The sequence below is a fragment of the Peromyscus californicus genome, unplaced genomic scaffold, assembly GCF_007827085.1.
Source record: "Peromyscus californicus insignis strain IS unplaced genomic scaffold, ASM782708v3 Scaffold_11__1_contigs__length_118956290, whole genome shotgun sequence".
NCBI classification, from domain to species: domain Eukaryota; kingdom Metazoa; phylum Chordata; class Mammalia; order Rodentia; family Cricetidae; genus Peromyscus; species Peromyscus californicus.
The window spans coordinates 45,003,589-45,023,142 of NW_026294402.1; the positions used below are offsets into that span (position 1 = coordinate 45,003,589).

At 41.2% G+C, this 19,554-nt stretch overlaps 1 protein-coding gene across 1 annotated transcript in view; it reads right to left on the bottom strand.

The window, feature by feature from the left end:
* Window positions 1-1,194: 1,194 nt before the first annotated feature.
* Window positions 1,195-19,554, bottom strand: part of Bco2 (beta-carotene oxygenase 2) — a 28,405-nt gene continuing 10,045 nt past the window's right edge. The window contains exons 3-12 of the mRNA XM_052760031.1: window positions 16,148-16,359; window positions 15,657-15,772; window positions 14,765-14,867; window positions 10,867-10,995; window positions 9,896-10,056; window positions 8,678-8,845; window positions 4,654-4,791; window positions 3,892-4,074; window positions 3,053-3,163; window positions 1,195-1,814 (exon numbers count right to left, since the gene is read on the bottom strand). Of these exons, the coding sequence (XP_052615991.1) occupies window positions 1,701-1,814; window positions 3,053-3,163; window positions 3,892-4,074; window positions 4,654-4,791; window positions 8,678-8,845; window positions 9,896-10,056; window positions 10,867-10,995; window positions 14,765-14,867; window positions 15,657-15,772; window positions 16,148-16,359 (1,435 nt within the window). The 3' untranslated portion in view covers window positions 1,195-1,700. The remainder of the gene's footprint in view (window positions 1,815-3,052; window positions 3,164-3,891; window positions 4,075-4,653; window positions 4,792-8,677; window positions 8,846-9,895; window positions 10,057-10,866; window positions 10,996-14,764; window positions 14,868-15,656; window positions 15,773-16,147; window positions 16,360-19,554) is intronic.

Genomic DNA, 19,554 nt, shown 5'->3' on the forward strand with positions numbered 1-19,554 from the left:
CAACAAAAATGATTTTATGGTTGGGGTCACCACAACATGAGGAATTGTATTTGAGGGTCGCAGCATTAGGGAGGCTGAGAACCACTGCTCTGAGTCTACTATCCTTGACTATTTGTATTTCTTCTCCCAGGGCTTCTGATCACCTATGTGGTAGTGGTAATGTCCTAATTTTATTCTTTTTGTGTGTATTCCTTTTTCAAAATTTGTGTGTGGCGGGGGCAGGTAGCACAAGTGCCACAGCACATATTTGGGGTCAAAAGATAACTTTGTGGAGTCAACTATCTCCCTCCATCTTTACATGGGTTCCAGGAACCAAACTCATGTCATCAGGCTTGTACTGCAAGCACCTTTGCCTGCTGAGCCGTCTTGCCAGCCCCACCAGCCCCTTTCCGTGTCTTCTTTTAGTAGAGAAAAGCATGTTCGATAAATGTAGACTACCTTCAAAATATCCCTCAGGGCTTACAAGATGGCTGGAAGGGTAAACATGCTTGTTGAATGACCCTGATGACCTGAGTTTGATCCACAACCCACAAAAGGTGAGATGCAATGCCTTGTATCCATAATCCCAGCATCCGATGTGGGGATGGAAAATAGAGAATGGAGCACTGCCCAGAAGTTCCCAGATGAAGGAGAGAACCCACTGTTAAAAGATGTCCTCTGACCTCCCTAAGCCTCCATGTCTGCACATAAACATACATTGTCCATAGACACGCATACAGTAACAACAAATAATAAAAAACTAAATATTATACTGATGCTTGCCCTACGATAATCTAAAGCCAGGGCTGAAGAGCTCACTAAGCAGTTGAGAGCATGCACACTGCTCTTGCAGGGAAACCGAGTGAGATAGATCCCCAGCACTCATACCAGTCTCCACCTGTACTCACATATACATACCCACATGCACAGTCACACACAGACACGTAAATCCTTTTAAAATATATAAAGGGGCTGGAGAGATGGCTCAATGATTACGAGTACTTGTTTCTCTCATAGAAGTCCTGGGTTCAGTTCCCAGCACCCACACAGTAGCTCACAACCATCTGTAACTCCCGTTCCAGGGGATCTGATACTCCATTCTGACCTCCTCAAGCATGAGACATGCATATGGTACACATGCATATATGCAGGTAAAACATTCATACACATAAAATAAATCCTTTAAAATGGCATTAAAAACACAGCAGACCATAATTACCTCACAAATTATGTTTTTAATAGAAATGTAAAACAATATATCCAGTTGGGGGATTAGTTACTTTACTGCTGCAGCAAAACCAAACCAAACTGACGGAACACCCGAAGGTGGAAAGATTTCCTTCGGCTCACGGTTTCCGGCTCACAGTTTCCGGCTCACAGTTTCAGGGTCACAGTCCACCACAGTGGGGGGGGGGGGCATGGTGGAGCACCCCATCTGTGGCAAGGTGGGGAGCACGGAGTGAAGGCCGTTCACATTGTCGTGGGCAGGAAGCAGAGAGAGGGCATGAGAGAACAGGGGCTTCAAAGGCTGGTCCCTCATCCCAGAACGTTTCCACAGCTTCCCAAAATAGTGCCACAAGCTAGGAACAAACTATTCAAAATATGAGCTCATGGGGGTCGGGATCAGGTCCAAACTACAGCAGTTTTGGGTGAGACCCGCTGTTTTTTCTTCTGTACAGAGTGCACTCATTGGGACCTGATTCTCAGACCTGGTTGTACCATCAGATGGATATGAACGTGCCGTGGAACCCATAAGGCATCTGCACAGGTACCTCAGCGCGCCCCAGCTCGGCCAAGTTCTTCGCATCCAAGACGAGGAGAAAGTTACTTTTACTCTAGAAAAGGAGGTGCAACACTGAAGTTCCCTCTTCCTTTGGAAACTATCTCCACTGGCTAGGACCTTGCTAACGAAGAAAGCACGTCTTACTCACGTTCATATCTGTTCCCAGTACCTATGCCTCACCTAGCCACCCACTAAATGTTTGCCCAGTTGCCGAACTGGACAGAAACACCGTGACTAAAGAAGTTCACACCGTAAGCAAGGAAATAAGGTTGTTTGTGCCAGTTCTCTTCATAAGATGGCTTTGAGTCTAACAATATTTTTGCTTGACCCTTTTTAATCTTGTAAAATATGAGGAAACTATTTTTCCCAAGTTAGAAATGCTGCTATTTTGTGTTACTTAGGAGCTGTACAAATGTCAGTGTTGTAAGTCAGTCTGAGATTGGTGCTGACCTAATTACTAGAGTGTTAAGTTCATGGAATAAGCCCATAACAGACATTACTAATTGATCACAGCACTTTTTTTTTCCTAAACCATTAAAGGGTGCAGAACCCCAGACCCAGGTGCCACTAATAATTGATCAAAGCTGGTGCTTGAGGAGAACACATTTGCTATAAGATTGCTCAGACAAGTCAGTAAGTAGCATTACTGAGATGCTAGCCAGGGCTTATGATACTGGAGTTTTTTAGGTCAGTTCACTGAAATTAAAAACATGGTGGTATGAACATCAGGCCAGAAGCCAGACGATTTAAACACTGGCTTTACCACTGTGAGATCAGATGCAAGCCACCTGCAACTTCTAGAAGTGACAAATTCCACATGAATAAAATGGTATTTCATAATTTATAATAATTATCATAATATGTATGAAAGTGCTTTGTCTATAACAAATGACTCTGAAGACACCACGGGTTATGATTTTACAAATAGGACTTTGAGAAGTATGGACTGTGACTTTTTTTTTTTTTTTTTTTTTTGGTTTTTCGAGACAGGGTTTCTCTGTGTAGCTTTGCGCCTTTTCCTGGAACTCACTTGGTAGCCCAGGCTGGCCTCGAACTCACAGAGATCCGCCTGGGTCTGCCTCCCGAGTGCTGGGATTAAAGGCGTGCGCCACCACCGCCCGGCTTGGACTGTGACTTTTAAAGTGGGGGATTTGTACACAGTAAAAAGGGGAAGAGGACAGAGAAGATGCCACAAGGCATCAAAATAGATTGTGGGCTGCGTCACTCGGCATCGTGCTCCGATGAACTAGTGCTGTGTTTTTATGATCGGGGGCAGGCAAATGAACTTACCTGGTTGGGAGTGATCACGACAGAAAGAATAACCCCACTGTCCTCCTCATTGGCTCCTGGGGCCGGAACAAAAACGGGCTCTGAGGGGTAAAAGCCATCCTCTCTCCAAACCTGCAAGTCCCCCCAACACACACAGAAGGCATCTGATGAAAGGTGAAGGCGAGTGGGAAGTGTTCCACAGCGTTTGTCACTGATTGCATAAATTGGGCGTCAACAGGATGTTCTGACAGCGAACACGAACCCAGGCTTACTGCGTTGAATGTAGGTAAGAGGAGCCTCTGCTGCCTCTAGATCACCATCTTATATAATTTCCCATCAACCTGAAATATAGGGGTCACTACAGCCTTCACCCCATAATTACTCCAAAAAAATGACATCAATTTTACCATTAGTTTCCCAAGTTTTGGCTTTCCTTGAGATTTGTCATAGGAAAGCAACCCCTTGCTTAAGTGATTCATGGTTCTCAAACTTAGGAAAATAGCTGAGCTGTTGAAATATTAAAGAACCCAAAGAACTGGGCTGCAGAGACGGCTCAGCAGTCAGAACACTGGCTGTTCTTCCAGAGGACCCGGGTTCATTTCCCAGCACCCACACAACAGCACACAATTTCCTGTAACTGCAGCTCCAGGGGACCAGATGCCTTCATCTGACCTCCACAGGTTCCTGCACACATGTGGTGCACATAATACACTCGAGCACAAACACATACACATAAAATAAACAGACAGTAAAATTGTTTGAGAAAAGTAATACATCTGAGGAACTACTTTAAACAAAACAGAAATAATTCAAAGGGGAGAGCAGGTCTTGGAAAAAGTGAGAAAGGAGATTTCCATTACCTTCAGTGTCTTGTTCACCACGTCAACCTTTATCAGAGAATCCCCCACCAAATGCCGGAAACCGCAGCCGTAGAAGAAATTATACTTTTGGCCATTGAACCGGCCATAGTTGATCTGGGGAAATTCAATCCCTCCTTCCTCTACCAGGTCCTCATGGTGTAGATTTTCAGGAGAGCACCAGATCTAAGAGAGATCCCCAAAGGATTAAAAGTGGCTGCTTAGTTCTCTTTACTTTCTCTTAATTCTCTTTCATTTCTTTATTGTAAGGGCACACTACTCTGTACGTGGTGACAGGATCTGAGAACTACAGTTCTACGTCATGTTTCATATTGTTCCCCTTTCCATAGTGTGTGCACATGCAGATAACATTGTCAGGCTTTGTGACTACGTCAAAGGGCAGAGGAGGCAGAGTGCTTCTGTATTCTGCTAAAAGTAAGGCACCCAGGGCTGCACAGTAAAATTCTCATGGGAAAAGCAGTGTCTCCAGAAGGTGGGGAAGGTCCGGTCAATCTTAAAAGCTCACACCTTCCACAACCACTGGCAAGTTGCCTATATCTGGCTCAGAGCAGAGAAAGTATAGCCAAACACAGTGTCCATCCCACCCAGTTTCTGTGACTCTTGTGCAAACAAGTCTCCATGACCTCACCCAAGCTCAGCCAACTATTATGAAACAGCCTGCTGGGCACCAAACATTTGGAGAAGAGCCCAAGAGTAATGTCACTAAAATCCAGACCCTTGGTCTGGTGCCCGCTGGGGGCTTACCTTCCCATCACCCTGTTTCACAGCGCTGGCAGAGGAGTAGGACAGTGGACTAAGGTTCTTCCCCTCAGGGGCATCCACACTGACATCTAAGGGCAAAACAAATCTTCGAGGGAAAGATTTTGCCATTGAATTATAGACCTGTTCAGAAGAGAGAAATGAACAGACGGGGAAATGTCATCCCTAGGATAAGAAACCAGTGACTTAAATCCAGTCATTACTAGAATTGTGCAAATAGTAATTCTAATTCATTCGTTCATTCAACAAGTATTTATTGAGTGCCTAGAGTAGGCTAAGTGTTGTTTCAGACACTGGGAATGCAACACTGAACTTCATGAAATTTGCATTCTAGTGGTGGAATAGTAATTATAAAATTAAATAGTTATTAATTGGCCTCCAATAAACAAATGATTATATAGTCAAAGGTCCCAGGGACTAGACTGTAACAAGGGAAGATCCCTTTTTCATGTTTGCTGATTCACAGAAGGCCCAGTTTAGCAGGCTAGTATTGCTCAAACCCCACACATTCTTGAGAAGGTCGATTTCCAAGACTAACCCTTTGCTGGCTCCTCGACACTGAGTTCTTAGACTGCTATTCTGATAAGAGTATGTGAAGCCTTGAATGGCACTGTGTAGTCAATAAATATAGTTCATGAAAATGATATTACTTAAAAAGAAAACCTTGGTGCCTTGCGGCGTTGGCACACGCCTTTAGTCCCAGCACTCGGGAGGCAGAGCCAGGAGAGTCTCTGCGAGTTTGAGGCCAGCCTGGTCTACAGAGTGGGATCCAGGACAGGCACCGAAACTACACAGAGAAACCCTTTAGAGGGGGGAATACCTGGGGGCTAGGGATGCAGCTCAATGGTACAGTGCCTGCCTAGCACGTACAAGACCCAAGGTTTAATCTTCAGTAGAAAAAAAAAAAAAAAAAGATTAACATCTGAGTCCTCCTAGGAGTCTAGAACTTCAGGACCCGAGGTTACTTATGTTGGCTGGATTGCCTACATGACTGATTCCCAGGATGGCCCTGAACAACCAGGTCTGTGAACTTCCCAGAAAGTTGACAGGTCTCACACGGTATCAGGACCAGTTCTTTCTATGTGTCCTATGCGACTACACCAGTAGAGAACTGCCCGCTGAGCCTGCCTTCCTCCAGCTCCTTCTCTTCGTGCTCACTGTGCTCTTGTGCTAAGTCTTGTGAGCTCTCCTCGTGAACTGCTGATGCTATGGGTAATCAGAGGAACACTCCAGACAGTCTGTATACCGAGATGGTGTTTAAGCAGAAGATGCAAAGGAAACACGCACAGCTCCTGGGACCATGTGCTTTAAGCATACTTTTCTCTCTTGAAATACTGTGAGACAGACAACAAACTGTGCCATTCCCTTGACCTACCTACCCCACGTCACCTCCATCCCACACAGAAATGTTTTCTCTGAGTAAAATACAATGCTGTTCTTTATTTGAATTTTTTTGAAACCTCTAGAATATTATTCTTAAACTTTATAAAGGATTGGCTCTTTAAAAATTACTTTTTAGCCGGGTGGTAGTGGCACATGCCTTTAACCCCAACACTCAGCAGACAGAGAGGCAGGCAGATCTCTTGAGTTTGAGGCCAGCCTGGACTACAAAGTGAGTTCCAGGACAGCCAGGGCAACACAGAGAAATCATGTCTCAATAAAATAAAAATAAAAATGACATTTTATCAACATCACTTTCTTTTGTAAAACCTTAGCTAAACAAAAAGACATTTAAGGTTGGGTCAGGTGGTATGAACCAACCATTCCTTTGAGAAGAACTAAAAGGGGAAAAAAGTCTGAATAAAATGTTTAAAAATAGGTGTTTGGAGGCAATGATGAGCTAGAAAGGCCAGGGAGGACAACGAGGCTGAGATTTAGGAGGGAAAGAACCCGCAGATGGACCAAGTGTTAGAGGCAACTCTTCCCCTCAGGACTTAATGAGATGCTCAACAACGTTAGTCATTTGAGAAATGTAAATCAAAACCACAGACACCACCTCACACCCAAATTAGTATAGTTATTACTTTTAATAAAAAAACAAATATTGATGCAGGACTGTGGTTCAGTGGGTAAAAGCACTTGTCACACAGCATGAGGGCCTGAGTTTGAATTCCCAGAATCCATATAAAATCCCAGTTAGATGTTTGCATAGCACAAACATCTATAATGACCCAGATTCTACTGGGAAATGAGAGGCAGAGACTGGCGGATTCCCAGAATTCCCAGAATCCCCTGCCTCAGCCCCCTAAAGTAACTGGGATTACAGGATTGAACCACTAGACTCAATTTAAACTTTTCTTTTTTCTTTTTGAGACAGAATCTCACTCTGTATCCTCAGCTGGCCTGAAACTCACTATGTAAACAGACTGGCCTCTACCTTCCAAGTGCTGGGATTAAAGGTACCTGCCACCATACCTAATTTAAACACTTTTTAAAAGAAGGAACCAATATACTTCATCACATTAATTAAAAAAAGGGATAAAATCCATGTGGTACTCTTAATAGTGAGAAAAAATATGAAATGCTACATTTATCCATGACCAAAATTCTTAGTAATATAGAAGTAAAAATAAAACTTTCCTAATCTAACAAAATATACACTTTAAAAAAAAAATCTAGGTCGGGCGGTGGTGGTGCACACCAGCACTCGAGAGGCAGAGTCAGGCAGATCTCTGTAAGTTCAAGACCAGCCTGGTCTACAGAACAAGATCCAGGACCAAAACTACACAGAGAAACCCTGTCTCAAAAACAAACAAAAGACATCTAAGTTTGAGTGTGTTGACACATGGCTGTAATCCCAGAACTCGGAAGACAGAGGAAATAGGACCAGTGTTCAAGGCCAGTCTTGACTATACAGTGAGTCCAAGGCTAGCCTACATTTCATGAGACTTTGTCTCAAAAAAGGCATCTATTGATAATTTATGTTTCCATGCAATCTGTGCACAAATATTTATAACAACTTTTGTCATATTCACCAAAATTGTAAGCTAGCAAGATATTCTTCAATAGGTAGAACAGATGGTCAACTAGTATACGCAAGACACTATTTCTCAATAATAATAAAACTATCAAGACACAAAAACCATGGAGGAACCACAAATGCATACTACTAAAAAGGAAGGAAGGCAGGGAGGAAGAGAGGGAGGGAGTCAGCCTGAACTGGGAATGGTGGTACCCAGCTCTACTCCCACCATTCGAGAGTGAGGAAGGACACTGATGCGTGTTCATAGCCAGCTTGGACTACAGACCTTGTGAAACAGACAGAGCTACAGAGACAGCAGATTATTTAACACAAAGGGTGAGCCCTAAGAGCTGTGGACTTCAGTTGGTAATAACAGATGAGAACTGACTCATCAACTATAACAAATGTTTCACAACAATGCAAGATGTTCATATTGGGCTGGTGAGATGATAGGTCCAAGTGGGAAATGGAGCCAGGCGGTGGTGGTGGTGCACGCCTTTAATCCCAGCACTCAGGAGGCAGAGGCAGGCGGATCAGATCTCTGAGTTGGAGGCCAGCCTGGTCTACAGAGGGAATTCTAGAACAGCCGGGGATACACAGAGAAACCCTGTCTTGAAAAACAACAACAACAAAAGGGTATAATGGTTTGCTGCGCAGGCCCCACAGCCTGGGTTCAATCCCCAGACCCCACGGTGAAAGGAGAGAACCAACTCCTGACAACTGTCTCTGCCTTCACTCCCTTCACTTGTGTGTGTGTCACCCATGCTCACGCACACACACCACACATATGCATACGTACAATAACAATACATAAACCAAGTTTACAATATTGATATTAGAGAAACTAGGGAAGAGGAATACATGGGGGGAAAGCTCCATGCTTTCAGCTTGCTTTTTTTCTTTAACCCTAGGTCTGCTCTGTAACAGTCCATTAATTAATATACAGCAAGCAACATCTTTAAAAGTAAAATGTTAATGCCTGGCATGGTGATACACACCTTTAATCTCAGCACTCAGAAGGCAGAGGAGTTCAAGATGTTTACCTACCTGGTCAAGCCCTTCCCCGGCTTTCCTGAGGTTCTGTAGCTGGTAAACTTCCAGGCTTCTCCCATCATCCTGACAGCACAGATCTATCACAATACAGCCCTGGTCCTCAAAGGCGTTGATTTGATGAAAGGTAACAAAAGGGTTGCTGTAATACACTCCTGGCAGAGTCTGCAGGGCACACAAACAATTTAGAAAGACACTCAGTTTCTTTCCTTCTCCTTCCCTCCCCTCCTTTCTGTCCCCTTTCAGGAAGAAATCTACAAAGCTCAAATTAGAAGGATCCCCACCCCCAACTTCCATGTCATGGTCAATAGGTACAACGGAAGAAAAATCAGTATATAAAAGCAAATGATTTAAGGAAGCTCATTTCAAGTTAATCAGTGAACTGAGGCGGACTGACACAAACCAATCTATTGTTGTGACTAATTTAAAAGCCTTCCTGGGGGGCTGGAGAGATGGCTCAGTGGTTAAGAGCACTGGTTGCTCTTCCAGAGGTCCTGAGTTCAATTCCCAGCAACCACATAAATAAATAAATAAATAAATAAATAAATAAATAAATAAATAAAAGCCTTCCTGAAATGTGTGGTCTAATGTTTTACAGGATAAACAGGTCCTAGACTCTAATTACAAGATTAATAGAAAATACTGTTACTTAGAATGCTTATTATAAATTAAGTGAATGATTGAAAAATACACTCATTATTCAAATAATTTTGTAATGAAATCAGGAAAATTAAATTTAGGACGCTATCTTCTTAGAGATAAACATAGACAAGTACAATGACACCATTACTAATGGGGACTATAAGAAGATACGCAGCCTGACATGCTGGACTTCAGTGGGACTATGAAAATGGCACACCAAGTCCCAGAAGCAGCTACTTTAAGCTTCAAATTGCCGTTGCAGAAGTAACAAAAGAGCTGTGCATAAACTGCACCCCTCTGCACTTTTCTGGCATGAGAAAACCCGTGATGAGAGCTTCCTGTACCCTTTTAATTCAATCAGTTGGAGGGGTAAAAACATTCCCCACAGTTTCCCAACATGCAACATCCTCTGTGCTAATTAATTAATGAGCAGACAATCCAACCAGAAAAAGGAAATAATACTCTTAATTAGAAATGTCTTTAAAAATAATGTATGAAGGTGAAAAGTCAGCCCTGTGGAAATTCACCTTCAGGGGCATACACTTTCATTATAAATATGCTCAAATACTCAGCCTGTCCATTGTGTTTATCCACCACATGAAACCGTGTGTCATACTGGGGCTCCCAGCTTATCCCATCAGCAAAGGCCTTCCCCCGGATTTTAGAAGTGACTATTTTCCACAGTTTCATCTTTAGAGGCTGTTCAATGAAGATTATGTAGTTTTTTGTCATTCCTAAAAGTTTCCAGAAAAGAATAAAATGTTACTTGGCAAACTAGAGTGAACTGAAATGTAGCAGTAAGGACACCCATCTGAATGACTGGCATGTTACTGCTGACCTAAGTAAACACCACCCAGAAATACTTTGCTGTTTCCCAGCTCAACTGGACATATTTCCTGTTTCTGCATAGAAAAGAGAACTGTTAAGAATACTTGGGTTAATGCCCTTAGTTAGGCTTTTTTTTTTTCATTTTAAGTTGTTTTGGTTTAAGGATAACAGAAAGCAGAACAATATTAAAGTGCCATCCATGCTCAGTGTATTTACTACTTAGTCTTTTTCCTGTACACCCTGGGAGTGAAGACCTAGGAGTATTTTGGCTATCACAATTTACAATATGTAAAGTAAATGTTCTGAATAAAGGCCAAAACATCTCAAAAGTTAACAAAACATTATTTTTAAAGGCTGAAACAATCTATACAGAACATAAGGTTCACACACACACACACACACACACATGAAATAGTCAAGGCCTTTTCATGTGTGACTATTATTTTAGGATTTTAATATTGACTCAAATTTTTCATTATCAATTTATATTTCTAGTAACTACTTACATGAAGAAGCCATGTCTCTTCAAGCAATCTGTAGGCTAGCATAAGGAGTACAGGGCTAAACAGAATAACTTAACTGGTATTAATGCAATCTTGACCTCAGTACGGTAACACTCTGATAAGTGATCAACATGGTACTTGTCAAAACTAATCTTTGTGATACAGCAATATTAATTCAGAGCCCAGGGCAACTGGCCTCATCCATAGACTTACCAAAGCTATGATAGTAAGAAGGCTTCATGGTCTCAGCAGAAGTGATAGAACACAGCACTTGTGCTCCATGAATCGTCTCCCCAGGCCCTGTCTTCTCTGGAGGAACCCGAATAATATTATAGCAAGAACCTGCACAACAAAAATTTCTCCCTTTACCGTTTTTATATACATTCTAAAATGAAATAACCCTTGCTCTTGCAAGGGCTTGGTATTTAGCGAGCATACTATAAATAGTTATTGATGGATTAACTAATACCACATGTTTATGTAGTTACTCAGTGAACAAATAAATATTTAGGTGATACTGAATTATCTTCCTGGTATTATAATTTTCAGTCTAAGACATGATGAACTTACATAACATGGAATTTCACAATCTCCATTATTCTTAAGGAACAAAATAACTAACACTTTTTTCTTGGTTCATTTATTCTGCAGCCATTTACTGGTCACCAGTCATATTCCAAACACTGTCCTAAGAAGTCTAAATACTATATTTCAAACTCACTGCAGTACACAGAACAGACAAAAATCTATTCATCTCTAAAACTCAAATTCTTAAAAAAAACTATGAGCAAAAATACAATGCATCTGATTGTGATATGAACTATAATGTAAACAAGCTAGAAATGGGGGCTGCAGTGACTATGTATGGGTAGGCGTTCCTGTTTGCCATTTTGAATATGGTAGTCTGGGGTGATACCATTCAAGTGAAGACCTGAAGAAGGTGAGGAAGAAATTTGAGAACATTTAGGAGAAATACATTCCAGACAGAGGAAAGTGCATATACAGCCAGGAATAGTTTGTAGTGTTCAAATAACAACAAAGAGGCCAGTGTAGTCCTGTCTGATAAGAAGGAGAATCTAAAAGATGAGTCTAGAGAGGTAGATGGGGTAAGAGGTCAACCTGGCCACTATGCTGAGAACACGGAAAAGTAAGGTGAAGAAAGTATTGAAGAAATCAATTAAGAGGTTAGTTTGATAATTTTAATTGTAAGAACACTGTGGTTCAAAAATAGATGGGTGGCCATGGAAGTGATGGCATGAGGTGGTTGGATTTTGAAGATATTTTGAGGGCATTGCTCAGATGATTCTTTTGATTAATTGGGTATAGGTGTAAGAGAGAAACATGAAGAATGATTCCAAAGTTGTCATTAGCAATTGGAAGGATGGTGCTGCCATCAACTAAAACGAGGAAGACTCATTTTAAGGAAGTTCAGCAGAGAAGATCAGAGGTTTGGTTTTGTAATGCCTGTTGACATCCTGGTAAAAACACCGAGTGAGCAACAGGTACAAATTACCTGTTGCAGATGTCCAGGGTGGAGGTATGGACAAGTTTTGAGAGACACTTCAAATATAGGAAACATCATGTTTTGAACAGTGACAGAAAAAAAAAAATAGACAAGAACAGTGATGGACTAATACGAAGAACATAGTTTAAGTGTTAAAAACTAACTGGGTTGATAAAATGTTTAAAGAATTTTTGCTAATTTGTAAGGAGGATCATAAAATATCTGAAAAGGCTAAAGCTTTACTATGATTTGCCCATTGATTCCTTAGTCCCTTTCCTACACCTTTTTGTTCTTCAAAGTAGATAATTGCCGGCATTAAAAATTACAGTGAGAAGTATTATGTAACCAAATGTATCCCAGGTATTCAGGCTCCCTGCAACTTAGGTATGCATTGAGTTCCAGTTCAAAACCTTCTCACTGAACCAGATAATCCAATGAGAAAACAGAAGCAGGTTTGCTGTTAGGATTAGAGTATAAAAGGATTCCCAGTGCTGGCACTTGGATTACCCAATTCACTGAATATAAACACTTAGTCACTCAACTGTTCTAACTACAGGGCACTGAAGGCATTGTGAAGGCATTATGCAAGACCAGCCTCTAATCCGGTGAGGAATGTGAAAGAGAGCTGCCTTGCTCAGCTCCTGAGTCTGGCAGTCTCCAGGAGTTTGTATAAACAGGAAGTTGAGGTAAAGTAACAAGCATGGGCAGTCCTGATTGGTGCCTGCATCAGCTAGACCTAGAGACTGCTTGCACCAAGATGCCCTGGGATCCGTAAAGGTACAGATTCTTGGCCTCTTTTCAGTTCTGCTGGACCAGAATCCCTAAAGATGGATGGAGCCCGTGGTCTATCCTGATAGTGAGCATTCTAGATGATTCTTAGATGCAGTAAGGTTGAGACTGATGATCTAGTGACTATTTTAAGATATATAACTAAAAATGATATTTTCCAAATTAGAGGGAGGTTTCAAAATAAACTACTTGGTTAATAGAGTTAATAAGAAGTAGATTTTTTTTTTTTAATGACTAAAAAGTGATGGATGGAACAAAACAAACAGAAAACCTACCCATGTAGGCTTTCATGTACATAAAAACCAGTGGTCTTGTTAGGACAAAGGTCCTGATTTAGCAGATTTAGTTGATGTTGAGACTAACTAAATTCTGATCTTTGAGGGCAAAACCCAGGTAACTGTATGGTTCCCCAGTGAATCCAATATATAGATAGATTTGAAAAGGTCACTGAAGGCTGGCAAGATAACTCAGTCAGTAAAGGCACTTGCCACCAAGTCTGATGACCTGATTGATTTCCATCCCCAGGTCACACATGGTAAAAGGCAAGAACTCACTCTCACAGCTTGTCCTCTGGTTTCCACATGGTCTCCACACATCACTATACCCATTAGAAGGATTTCTACTGTTTCCTAGAACAGCTTTAAAGAAAAGAAGCTAGATGGAAGCGTATTCAGGATGCCCTATCTGTACCTAAGCCAGTAAAACTAAAACTTCAGCATCCATCTTCACAGACACTCATATGTGTAGATACAGACCTACGGAGGAGCTATCCACAGAGCCAACTATTCACCAAAGATATACCACAACCACAACACATGTTTCATTGACTGTAGACACTAGTCTGACAATAGTCAAGGTAGATAGTCACAAATATCTAATACTCTCAAGTAACACACTCTTGTTCAGAGACAACATGCTCTCAAAACAGGAATGCAAATTTGCCTTCCCTGAGAGAGTGGGTGTATCATTTTAAAGGTCTTTCGTAAGTGGAGGGAGAAATGGTGACTGGGTGGAGAGTAGATGTTAAATAATATCAATACAGCCTTCTGGAGTCGGTGACGTAAAGCTAATAAAAGGGGCCAACAGCAATTGATTCACAGCAAGCCTTTGTGTTTAAAGTCAGGCCTGGTTTCAGGTCTGGCTTAGAGACATGGAAATTGGCTCAAGTAAATTACTTAAACATCCTCAGAGTTCACTGGCCTCATCTGTAAAATGGAGGTGATAATCGAGTTGTATACTTTGAGAATTGAGATTAAAGAAGGAAACAAGAAATATGCTTATCCCTAGCCTATCTTAGGCACTCAATAAACGTTAGCTGTAATTACTAGCTACTGGAACATTCTAGAGGAGATTGGTAGCAAGTTTGGAAGTGTGTAGATGACCAGCAATATGGGGTATAGCATATGCCATACAGCTATGGCCTTGACTTACTTTGTTAGTTACTTCTGTGTGATAGACAGTGGGTCCTCCCTACATTCCTTTTCTGTAGCATTATACATTTTGTTTTTACAATATAGTATGTCCTTAAAGTTCATATTCAAGAGATATGCACCTTCAATGCTTATAACATCCAAAAATCATAATGGAACATAAAAATGTAAGTTACACTGAAAAAGACATATAGGAAATCAGTTGCCAAGCATAGGTACAAAAGGACCACAGAACACATACTTAATGATAAATCATGTCTTTTAACCTCAGTAATACCTCTTTGGAACCTTTCAAGTGATAGTTCCTGCTTACATTTTAAACATAATGGCACTTTGGGAAACAGTTTACTCCTAATTACATCTAAAAATACTTGCATCCTCACTTTACCTCTTGGCCCATAGGTGTTCCCCATATTGTATGCTGTTCCATCTGGGTCATAATGAGGATGTGCAGTTGCTCCATTCACAGCAATGAATTTGCTCCAGTCCACCTACAGGTTTAAGACTACTTGAGAATTGTAAATGATACACAATAGATCTTTATTACCATAAATGAGCATAGATAACAGAAGCATGTCATCTATGTTGGAAGTGTGATATGAGGAACCTCTGAGAAATCAAAATTACTTTTCCTGCTAAAGAAAAAGAAACAGATGCAAGCAAAAACAAAACAATAAAAACCAGCAGTACCACAGCCACCAACAAAAACCTCTGTACAGATTTATTAGTATCACAGCAAAGTTCAAAATAAGCATAACAATTGTAATCAAAAATAAAATTAAAATTTTAGTTTGAGGTGGTGGAACACACCTGTAATCCCAGCACCTGGGAGACTGAGGCAGGAGGATCACAAGTTAAAAGCCAGCTTAAGGTATATGGCGAGTTGTGGGCCAAGCTGAGCTACAGAGCAGACACTGTATCAACAACAGAGTTGTCTTGAAATTGTATTAATTAATGTGCCAAGGCAACACGAGTCTACACAACTTCTAATCTGATAGTTACTGTGCCTAGGAAGAACATGAGCCTGTCAAGGCTACTTCCCTCAACCCCGGCCTTGTGATGTTAAAACTAAGGTAGGAATTTGGGATTATCTTTAAGGAAAACCAGACCCACAAGCATTATAATCCTGGCAGAGGGTGACTGTAGCCTAAATTAATGGATGTCTTTATTTCTGTGGAGACAACCCTCTGATTTCTTCCTTAGCTATCTAGATTCTACAAGGTACTCTGAATAGAAAGAAAATTGGGATTTATTTTATTCATTTGGGGCCTACACATTACCTTTTCCCTCCTTTCCAGAGTTTTAATGTCCACTTTATTCATAAAGTTAGTCTCAGTGCTCATGTAGTAGTCACCCTTGTACTGTACGAAGTTGACATTGGTGTTGTCAGTCAGGACTGAAATCAGGTAGCAGACAGTAAGCACATGCTGAGGAAGAATTTTCAATGCCCCCCTTTCTTTCACACACACACACACACACACACACACAGAGTGTATTTTTCAAGGGCTGGAGAAATGTCTCAAAACTTAAGAGTACATGTTGCTCTTCCAGAAGACTTGAATTCAGTTCCTAGCACCCACATGGCAGCTCACAACCATCTGTAACTCCAGCTCCAGGGGATTCAACAACTTCTTCTGACCCCTAAGGACACCCACAATCACAGACACATGCACATAAATAAAAATATACTTATAAAATGTTTATTTTTCAGATTTCTATTTGTAGAGATACTAATTAAATGATGATAACTGCCATTTTATGGGCTCTTTACCAGGTGCCTCAAACCTTGACATGAAACGTTCAAAGATATTCTTGCATGGATCAGGAAGAGCCAGTGTGCCAAATTCTGAGATCACAATCCTATCTCCAGCACTGTTGGCCTTGTATGAGTCACTCTGTAGAAACCTGCTCCGGTATGTCACTGTGCCCTTCTCCATTTTGAACTGGTGAAGCAAAGCCATTCCATCAAACCAGTGATTGTACCTGCAAAGGGAGGAAACAACAGAAACTAACTTATGAGTAAGGAGAGCATGGGGTCAAATGGGGGTGGAGTGATATCTCTGCCATCCAAATATAAAGATAAGTAAGTGGTATGTGTTCCCAGTGCCAATTAATAATTCAGAGAATTTGAAATTAAGGAATGACAGTGTTCTGAATTCCCTGGACTACAACAGGAAAGAGTAACTTGCATTCTCCTAACCCTGACCCTGTGATTCTTAACCCCTGTCAAAAAGCTCACTTTCCAATGCTCTGAAGGAAAACCCTACAGTGGTGAGGCCTAAGATGTTTCTGCTTTTTACCCTATGACAAGGAGGACAGAGAAAGCTTGGCATTTTCTAAATCAGAACAAGTTCCTAAGAAAAAACATTCATCCTCAAATCCTAAATGCATTAAGTTTTTTGTTTACTATAGTTGTTTTTCAATTTTACTTTTTCATTATCATTTTGGCCTCATGATTATACTAGAAATTATCTATCAAAGTGATGGGGCAGGGTTAGCAAGATGGTACAGAGGGTAAAGGTGCTTGCTACCAAGCCTGATGACCTGACTTTAATCCCCAGAACCCAGAGGCTGGAGGGAGAGAACAGACTCCTACAAGCTGTCCTCTGGCCTCCACACATATGCCATGGCACATGTAAAAATAAAATTAAAGCATGGAACATCAAAAACCTGTAAGCAAAAAAAAAAAATGTAGCTTTGTTTTGAAAAAAAAATTATCACAGCCAGTATAATGACATATATCTGTGATCTCAACACTGGAAAGATAGATGTAGGGGGACCATGAGTCTGAGGCCATCCTGAGCTAAACCCCTGTCTCAAAAGAGAAATAAACAAACAAACAAACAAAAGAGCTATTATGTGGTCCTTTCTTTCCTAAGTTTGACAGGTTAAATGCTTGATGTCATCAGCATGGGCAAGGAAGGTTAGCATCGTTGTCTGAAAAGACAATGGTTCCTGAAATCAGGGCTGGTCTTTGTTCACTCAGGCAAAGTCAACATTACTCATGAGAGCCAAAAGACAGAAGCAATGAAAGTATCTACTGATGACTAAAAACAAACCAGTTGTTGAGGTTCGTGCCTGTTACTCCCCAATATGCCACTTTGACACACCATTCTGAGTTTGAAACGCTTTGAGGATCAACCGCTGCAGACGAGCACTATATGGCCTCCTATTTTCTTTCCAAAAGTGGGAAATGGAACTCCCTCAAGAAAGATGACCTCCCTGTATCAGAAGGAAGAGAGACACCCCTGTACCTGGAGACAGGGAGTTGAAGCAAAGAGAGAACAGGATAAGCTGGCTAACGGAATACTCACTTTGACAGTCTCTTTCCCACAACTAACTGCCCCAGCTCCAAGCCTTGACACATTCTCACAATATACTCCTCTTGGTCCAACTACTACCCAGGCTTTAAACTAAATGATTCTCCCCTTCCAGCACACCCCCAGTGTGTGTGTGTGTGTGTGTGTGTGTGTGTGTGTGTGTGTTGTTTGCTTGTTTGTGACAGGGTCTGACTATATAACCAAGACCAGCCTTGAACTTGCTATGTAAATGAAGCTAACTTCAAACTTGTGATCACCCTGCCCTAGCCTCCCAAGTACTAGATTATAGGCCTGCACCACACTCAACTGCTCCTCATTTTTCTTACATGGGTTCCCAAGTACATACAAACATTAGCAAGTTGAAGTTATGTGACTTCCCCACACACACACACACTTCCAATTGTTGAATTCTTGGGACTAGTGAAGACCACAAGATGATGAGAAAAATTTTGCCTCCTCTACAATACACACCATATTAACACCTAGCACTAAAAAGGAGAAGCTGGGCACTGGTGGCACACGCCTTTAATCCCAGCACTTGGGAGGCAGAGGCAGGTGGATCTCTGTGAGTTTGAGGCCAGCCTGGTCTACAGAGTGAGTTCCAGGACAGGCTCCAAAGCTACACAGAGAAACCTTGTCTCGAAAAACAAAACAAAACAAAAACAAAAACAAAAACAAAACAAAAAAGGGAAGAAAACGCTATCATATGTCACAGCACAGATGAACCTGGAGGATCATTATGCTAAGTAAAATGGGCTAGTCATGAAAGTACAGACACTGTAGGGTCTACTTATGTACGACATTAGAAGTAGGCAAGGGTCCAGAGAGCTGGCTTAGTGGGTACAAGCACAGCCTCCAGGCTGGACGATCTGAGTTTGATCCCAGAAACCACATGGCCAGTGGAAAAGAACTGACTCCTGAAAGTTGTCCTCTGACCTCCACATGCATGCCATGGCATGTAAGCATGTACACACACACATATACGCAATTACACACACCCAATAAATGTACTTTAAAATTAAAAGTAAAATATTCAGGTTTATAAAAACAGGAATGAGGTTGGTTAATGGACCTGTAGGACGGAGAAAATGACAAATTGCTGCTTAACTGGTTAGTTCCAATTTTGCAAGATGAAAAAACTCTGAAAATGTTTCACAATGTGAATACACATGACACTACTGAACTGTACAATTAAAATGGTCAAGATGTAAAGCTTACATGTTACGGATTTTACCACATTTTTTTTAATGTAGGGAAAGAGAAGAAGTCCCTTTATTCCCATGATTTCAGATGCCATCTTTATCAGATGCTCAATTTGGTAAGTTGTGGGTCTGTTTCTGGGCTTCCTGTTCTGTTATCTGCTCCCTGTTCATGAACAGCATCATAATGTTTCAATTGTAGAGCATTTACAGTGCTCTTAATGCCTTGTAAAGCACTAACAATTTTCATTTTCAGTGTGTTCTTGATAATTCTTGCATATTTATTTCTGCATATGAACTTTGATATTAGTCTAACTTCCTAAAATAGCTTGTTGGGATTTTTATTAATATCATAATGTATTTACAAATAATGGAAAATGCACCTTTAAAATGCTGTCATTCTGTTCAAGAACAAGAGGTGGTTTTCCATTCATCCAAATGTGTTTTTCGTTTCTAAGCACAGTGGTACAAGTCTGACATCCCAGCACTTGAGTGGCTGAGAGTTAAAACCAGGTTACGCCCTACTCTATATTGTCATTCAGTACACTGTGTATTGTGGAAATCCATGTTTGTAGCATGGTGTGCTCATGACACTGAGGCAGAAAGGTTGTCTTGAATTCAAAGCTAGTTCAGGCTATGTAGCAAGACCACGTTGGCAC